Genomic DNA, 7,916 nt, shown 5'->3' on the forward strand with positions numbered 1-7,916 from the left:
TTTTAGCTTTTCTTGGAAATAGTTTGTTTGGAGACCTTTATATCTTATTTGAGGTTATATTCAATTTCGTTATGGAAGATTTTATTTTGTATTGGAGACTATATTTTGGAGGTTTTATATAGCGTTCCRTTACGTTTTGAAGTAACCTCCCTTCCTTCGGAATGGGAGTGTTACAATGATGAACCGGCAACTCTTTCGTTCATGGAGAAAAGATGATCACCATCCATTCATTAATCCACTGCAATCTGATCATCGAGAAGAAGAAGAACAAAAATGGCAGGAAACTATCGATCCTTCGATGCTTGTTCTTGGCAAAATCATTGGTCGTGGTTCTTTTGGCGTCGTTCATAAGGGATCGTATCAAGGCCAAACTGTAGCAGGTAATGTTCTTCACTGTTCGTGTATGTGTGTGTGTATACATATACATACATATATAGATATATATATATATATATGTGTGTGTGTGTGTGTGTGTGTGAAAAATACTAAAATTAATGAATTAAACAACTGTTCGATCTGTTTGTTCGTCGATTTGAATGTGTTTTTATCAGGGTTTTGATTGGTTTTCTGTTATGATCAGTGAAAGTTCTTGATTTTGGTGATGCGAGGATTACGGAAGCTAAAATGGAATTCGTTAAAATGGATTTTATAAAAGAAGTTAATTTATGGAAAAATCTTCATCATCCGAATATAACGAAGGTATGTTTCTTTTAAATTTAGGGTCATTTTTTTTTTAATTTAATATATCAAAATTTTATATATTTTATACTGATTTTTACCGGTAACATGTCGATCTTATAACTTTAGATGATAGGAGCAACCATGTCCATGACGATCAAGAAACCGAAACTGAAAACAGAAAGCAACTTTTGTATCGTATCTGAATACGTAAAAGGGGGATCGCTTCGATCTTACCTATCGAAGAACCGTAACAAGAAGCTGCCCTTAAAGACTGTTGTTCGATTTGCGCTCGATATTGCTAAAGGGTATGCAATCGAAACCCTAATTCTCAATCTTTAACTTAGAAATTGATTATTCATATGTGAATATGATGTTTATTATTTTGTTTAGGTTGTGTTACCTCCATTCCAAAAAAATTATTCATTGTGATGTGAAGCCAGAAAACATGCTTATCGACGAGCAACATACCATCAAACTTGCTGATTTTGGAGAATCACGTTTCGAATCACTCGAACATTTCTTGATCCAGAGTGGTGAGATTGGGACTCGCAGTTATATGGCTCCAGAGGTATGAATACTGTTCGTCTTAACTAATAAGTCGTAAGTATTACTCGATTACTTAAGATCCCGATATCTAATTAAGATCGTATTCGGGTTTGTAGGTGGTAAGCAGGAAACCGTATGGGTGTAAATGCGACGTGTTTAGCTTCGGGATATGTTTATGGGAGATATATTGTTGCGAATTCGCATATACGTTCGATTTAGACAATATCCCAGCAGATATATACAAGGTGTGTGTTCGTGTATGTATTAGTCATGTTTTGGGTATAAATTGATCTAAACGGGCAAATATGTAACAGATGATAGACATTGGCTCTGATACCATGTAAAAATATATGAAACCCCCATTAAACTACTCTTAAAAGAGCATTTGAGGAGAAAATGATGCTTTAACGTATGTGAGACTCTTAACATGTTTAATTACAGTATTTGAGACCGAGCATACCCGTGACTTGCCCAAGATCATTGGCTCAATTGATGGAGCGATGCTGGGACACAGACCCACGAAAGAGGCCCGCGATGAAAGACGTGGTGGTCGAGTTAGAAGAAATTGGGAAATCCGAAACGATGTCGGAAGATCACGAGGCTCGTTGCAGGTTCTTCGGGTTTTTCGAGCTTGGAAGATAGGGATTGAGCTGTAGAAATTACGTATATACGTAGGATCGAATGTATTTATAGTAACGTTTTTATTACTATATATAGTAGTTGTTGCCAAATGGTTTTTGGAAAAAATCACCCCTTTCCATGTTTCTTCTATGTCCTCCAATTAAATTTTGACACGTCATTTCTCGTTTTTTGTTTCCACTACCATTTAATTTAGGAAAATTTACTTAAATGGCGATTTTCCACAATTAAATCGGTCTCCTAAATATTTATCTTCCGTATTTATTTAACGAGGGGAACAATGACGTTGAATGAAATAAAAGTTAAATGAAAAAAATTGTTCCTTACATGTTTTCTATCTTTTGAAGACAATTCATTACATTTTCATTTGTGACATTGACAACCCTTTCTTTTTAGAAACAAAAGTTACATGCAAAATCATCTCGAATTTTACGTCACAAACTTCAGTGAGAAAAGAGAACATCTTTGAACTGGTTTATAACACGGAAAACCAATGTTAGCTTTAATAATCGATAGACTAAAGCGAACATAAGATGGTTTTCTTGTTTCCACCATCACTCTAGCAAGGTCAAATATATTTTCTGTAACTGTCTGTCAACATGTCTTCATGCAGCAATCTATGTTCAATAATTTCACTGTCTTACTCTATCAATATGTCGTTTTAGAGGCTTAAACCGAGTGAATCCTTTTTTTAACAAGTTGCATTTGAACCAAATCCGTTGTGGTCTTCATTGCTAAACAATATTTTTCCACATGTGTTTTCGTATGGAATATTTTATCCGGCTTCGAATCCAGGCCTTAACCGATCATCGGTCCTTCATGTTTTCTTGATCTGTCGTTGATAGTCCGTCGGTCAAAATTCTTGTAGGTAATGCTATCAGCGACGGATCAACGAGGGAACCTTTCAGCGACGAATCAGCGAGGAGAACTTTTAGTGACAGATTAGCGAGGGAAACTTTCAACGACGGATCAACGAAGATTAGGAGGGACTTTTAGCGACGAATTTTCCCTCGCTAATCCGTCACTAACCCATTTGGATTCGGACCTTAATTGATCAACAATCCTTGGCATACCAGTAGATAATGCTCCAAAAAGTAAAAGTGAAAAACCCAATTTTTTGTATGGTACCAAATTTTTTTCTTTCGAATACCATATCAACCAATTATAATACATATATAAAAAAATTTACTGTGATCCAACAAACTACATATAATTGATACCAGCTTTTTTCGACATTGGTATTAATTTTGTACAAATTTCAAGTTACATATATAAAAACTTGTCCCGTTGTACAAATTTTAAGTGACATTTGATTTTGCAAACAACACGTAATCTTTTAGGATTTTTAATTGCAAAAAATATAATTTGCAAACATTAAAATGATAAAAAAATAAAGTTACAATATTTAATATTCAATACATTAAAATTCAAAAATAAAATATATAATTAAATAGGTTAGTACCATGGTATTACCATGGCACAAAGACTTCTAATATCGTGTACCCATCAAACTTGCATAATGAGTATGATACTATCAACCGAATATAATTGGTATTTAGTTTGGTACAACATTTTTTTTATTAACCTGGATATCCAACCCACTATGCGAACCGACTAATCCCAGAACGACCACCTGCTTTGCAGATAGCCCGGAATCACCGCATTTGAACCTCGGCCACAAAAGGATTTTTATTTCTCCTTGGATTTGAACCTAGGACCTCCTGATACTTTTAACCTTTGGAGCCAAACTCAAACCAATCATGCACCACCCTTGTGGTTGGTTTGGTACAACATTGTAACCTTGAACCAGCAAAAATTGATGGAATGTAGCAGCTAAATCCAACAAAATTCAAGTATCTCAGCTGCTCATTAATCTAGAAATGATTCCATAAAAACAGTATCTAACATGAAACATAATAATATACTATATGATCATCACTCCCTTTGGACTTCCAGAAACAGAACCACCCAATAAATTACAAAAGTTGTTACCACAAGCATGGCCTCAAAACCATATAAAAGACAATGCAGTTTGAAGTAAAACACAAGTTGTAACCTATTCCTATCAGCTACATTCATGATACAGTTGACAACTTGGACCCTTTCGCCTCGTTGCTTCTGGAAAAACTCCGGATTCCCTTTTACAGCTGTTGGGTTTGCAAGCTCTAACGAAGCTTTAGTAAGTAACCGAAACGGTATGATGAAACATTCGCCAAGAACTAGTCCCTGCAACCCATAAATAACTTAAGAGTTAGATTCTTGTTGGTTGTTGATATCATAAAGGTAACATGTAAGTGACAACAGGGTGGATTCAACGTTTTTCTTGCTAGCAAAAGCCAGCAAGTGAAATGAGATGCATATGGGAGATGAAATCGGGACTTTTAGTATAGTCACATGTCTACACAGATGTAATATAGAAAGAAAACTTGCTGCTTTCTACTTATCATGGATAGTTTCTTCAAGAAAAGAAGCAAACAGGTTATTTTCAAAAGTTTAAAGTAACGTACTTGTATATTACCCCTTTCCCTCTAAATCTAACAATCTTAAGCCTCAAAAAAAACTACTTCGACCACAAATCAAAGATAAACTTGCATGTCAATTTCAGTAGATCCCCCCCCCCCCAAAACAGAACACCTGAAGAAGACTTGTTATGAGAATTCTGAGATACATTTTTGACATCAATTCTGATGCACCATCCAACTTTACATAATCTCCTTTTCTATCCTAACTAGTTGCTAGCACATTTTTACATGACTACAGCATTTATAATCAGAGCTCACTAATCCACACACCATCATCATCCACAAACAGCGGACATATGACACCTAGTCCTGTGAGCTATAATCTTCTTTGCTATCCTAACTAGTTGCAACAATTGGATTTTATAGCACATTTTACATGACTACAGCATTTATAATCAGGTCTCACTAATCCACACACTATCATCATCCACAAACAGCGGACATATGACACCTAGTCCTTTGAGCTTTGGAAGGTACTAGATGCCGTAGGGTTAGAAGATAATCATTTAGAACATACCACTAGTCTAATACAAATTAGGCATTTTTACTGATCATACCAATAAGACATAATTAACTGCTCTGCATTACATGTCTTCCACAATGTATTCCATGGCCATAATTGTCTTTGCCAGGACCCAGCACAACACCATAGTAGGTTATTATGGATCCTACGTAGCTTATCATGAATTTATAGTTTAATGCTTCTTCATTTATATTTATCACGCTTTTAAGTACTAGAATTCTATGTCAAACAGTATGATGTAGGCTACTATTAAGTTCAAAGAATAAGGGTTGATCGTGATTGAGTAGGAAAAAGAAGATGAAAGGAATCAAACAAGAAGTTATGTTGCTGTAATGCTGTCCTGTATCTTCAGCTCCAAGACAACTAGCATCTAGAATTTATCATACATACCAAGGAATCACAAGAAAAAGAAGATGCAAGGCTAGTATAAATCAAATTTCCTCGGAGGGGTAGATTGGGTAGTTGAGGTGAGATCCAATGCACATGCAGTTTTTAATCTACTGATATGATCATGGGAGTCCAGGGGGTACACCATGGATCCGCACTCCATGAGAATCCATACACTCATTATCAGTGTATGGATAACTATTTCCAGGGAAAAGGTTTAGGTTGGCCTTAATATTGAACACCTAACAACACATTGATGTTTTGTGGCAAGTGGCAACCAGATAAGATATTGTGGAATCCTCCAATACTTCTATCACATCAAACCAAACACCATAACAGTTAACTTGCAAGATCTATGTTATGGCAACCTTAAAAGTGCTAGCCTCTTCAGGTTTAAATTTGTGGATGTATATTAGAAGCCAATCTTACATTTTAAAAAATGTTAGTCCCAATCCCGTGTGGGGGCAGGGGGGTAGCCTTTATGATCATGTATATGTAAAATTTGAACATTTTATGTTTGTAGTCTAGATACTTATAATTGATGAGACAAAAATGAAGATTCTTACCAGTATTTGATCAAGCCGTCCCATCCACATGTAGCAACTTTACTTTGTTCCAATGGATGCCACTCAGCACCAATGCAAACTCCATCGTGGCACTTGAGAGTTCTGAAGACTTTGCAACTCTTCCAATCCCAAAACCAGCATTTACCTTCACCATCCCCAGACATGACAAAGCGGCCATCTGGTGAGAAATTCACTTGGCAAGCATACCCAGCCACAATATGCCCAGCAAACCTCTTTTTCTTGTTGAGCTGAAATCTCTCCCTAGTGCTATAGATTAGAATCTGATTATCCAAACTCTGTGCTGCCAACCAGTTTCCATTGGGATGAAGTGAAATAGATGGCATAGAGTGCATATGAGGTTCACTTATATACTTTATAACAACAGGAATACCAAATTCCCATACACGAAGAGATTTATCATCACTAGAAGTGACAAATCTTCTGTTATTATCAACAAATGTTATTGTATTCACTGCACCCAAATGTTGATCATACTCCTGAGTAATTTGCCCAGTGTTTACATCCCATTGAACAATCTTCTTATCACTCATACCTGCTAAAAGAATATTTTGCTTATCATCATCCGGATTCAACTTAACCACATACGGTATCTTCCCTGTCGAAAACGTTGATATCACCTGCCCTGTTTCAGTATCCCAATACTTGATATTCTTGTCATACCCAGCAGTCAAAAATTTAGATCCATCATTACAAAAGGATATATCACGAACCGCCTTAGAGTGCCCCATATAAGTCCTCATACACTTGCCCGAATTGAATACGTCCCATATCTTCACCTTGCTATCCATCCCAGCTGACAAAATCAAGTGACCATGCTTAGGGAAGAACCGAATAGCTGAAACACCCTTCGTGTGACCACTCCAGGTATGCACCAATCTCTTTGGTATATAACAATGATCATTCGAGGCTTTGGCATCTTTAGGAGGTGCAATCCAAGACCTACCTTGATAATCCTTCTCCTCTTTCCCATGAAACGTGCTCTTATCTGACATAGCCTCACCCTTGTCTTTATTCCCATCTCTCTCCTCACCTTTCTTTTTGGCATAATCCTCGGCGTACTTCTTTTGTTCTTCACTCAATTCACCCTGCAACCCTTCTTTCTTTCCAGCCCATGGACTCTTCCTGTTCCTCAGCAGCCAAGAATCACTCGCCGGATTTTGAACCTCTACCTCATCCACCTCCTCCGCGTCACCCTCCTCCTTCTCCAAAGCTTCCTTCTTCTTCTCAAGCTTCCTCTTTTTCTGCTCATGTTGTGGTATATTATACACCGAAATCGCATCGTTTCGCTTCAAAGCATCCAAATCCCCAACATAATTATACCCAGCCGAGGCAGAGGGATCAGCAGCATAACCGTATTTATAAAAAGTATTATACTGTTCGTCAAAGACAAAGGGCTCAATCGCAGCATTTTCTACAAACCCTAGTTTGTGATTACGCATACCTTGAGCAATGCCATCTTTTGCATAAGGATGTGCGGGGCCTTGGATTGGTGCCCAGAGCTGATCGTAGGTCGGGTTGAAGGAAACCACGTGTTGCGTGGGGTCGAGGGGTTTGGTTAGAGATTTGTTGGCGATGGCCTCAGCAACGGTGAGGGAAAGCATGGTGTCGTCGACTTTTGGAGCGGCAGATTTCGGTGCTATAGATAGACGTGGAGGGGATGAGTCCGGTGATGAGTCATCGGACATCCGTTGATCCTCGCCGTCGTCGGCGTTCTTGTCTTTGTATGCCTGCAATAGATCCATGAAAGACGAAGAAGAATAGAAGAAACCCTAGAATTTAAATCTGAGATAAATCTCCAAAGCCGAACAGCCAACACCCTTCCTATGTTATATACTCGTTGGGACTTTTAGGATTCAAAGAGGTACAACCGATGATTGATAAAATAAAATATCATTTCCATATAAATATTATTTCCATATAACCTTTAACTAATTTATATTTTAATATATCATTTGATAAAAATTCTTAAAAATCATTTTTTTATGTATGAAGTACTGTTTATTAATGTATATTAACTAAATTCAATATTAC

At 37.1% G+C, this 7,916-nt stretch overlaps 2 protein-coding genes across 3 annotated transcripts; one reads left to right on the forward strand and one right to left on the reverse strand.

Moving 5' to 3' along the window:
* Positions 1–178: 178 nt before the first annotated feature.
* Positions 179–1,869, forward strand: LOC112528499 (serine/threonine-protein kinase STY13-like). The gene is made up of 6 exons (XM_025139529.1): positions 179–380; positions 581–699; positions 808–986; positions 1,072–1,249; positions 1,344–1,472; positions 1,669–1,869. Exons 1-6 carry the CDS (start codon positions 179–181, stop codon positions 1,867–1,869), a joined length of 1,008 nt encoding a protein of 335 aa, XP_024995297.1.
* A 1,950-nt stretch (positions 1,870–3,819) lies between these two features.
* Positions 3,820–7,667, reverse strand: LOC112528354 (pre-mRNA-processing factor 17). 2 transcript variants are annotated; one of them, XM_025139372.1, is made up of 2 exons: positions 5,865–7,666; positions 3,820–4,092 (listed from the first exon to the last, which is right to left on the reverse strand). In XM_025139372.1, the coding sequence occupies exons 1-2, from the start codon at positions 7,625–7,627 to the stop codon at positions 4,086–4,088; spliced, it is 1,770 nt and encodes a 589-aa protein (XP_024995140.1). In that variant the 5' UTR covers positions 7,628–7,666; the 3' UTR covers positions 3,820–4,085. The 2 variants fall into 2 exon arrangements, with proteins under 2 accessions (XP_024995140.1, XP_024995141.1); XM_025139373.1 differs by lacking the exon at positions 3,820–4,092 and having other exon boundaries at positions 5,861–7,667.
* Between the last annotated feature and the right edge of the window lie 249 nt (positions 7,668–7,916).

The sequence above is a fragment of the Cynara cardunculus genome, assembly GCF_001531365.2.
Source record: "Cynara cardunculus var. scolymus isolate 2C chromosome LG 15, CcrdV1, whole genome shotgun sequence".
NCBI lineage: Eukaryota > Viridiplantae > Streptophyta > Magnoliopsida > Asterales > Asteraceae > Cynara > Cynara cardunculus.

Coding starts and splice junctions, on each gene's coding strand:
- LOC112528499 (XM_025139529.1), top strand. CDS start 179: ATGAACCGGCAACTCTTTCGTTCATGGAGAAAAGATGATCACCATCCA. Junction 381..580: donor TCAAGGCCAAACTGTAGCAG/GTAATGTTCTTC, acceptor TGTTATGATCAG/TGAAAGTTCTTGATTTTGGT. Junction 1,473..1,668: donor TCCCAGCAGATATATACAAG/GTGTGTGTTCGT, acceptor GTTTAATTACAG/TATTTGAGACCGAGCATACC.
- LOC112528354 (XM_025139372.1), bottom strand. CDS start 7,627: ATGGATCTATTGCAGGCATACAAAGACAAGAACGCCGACGACGGCGAG.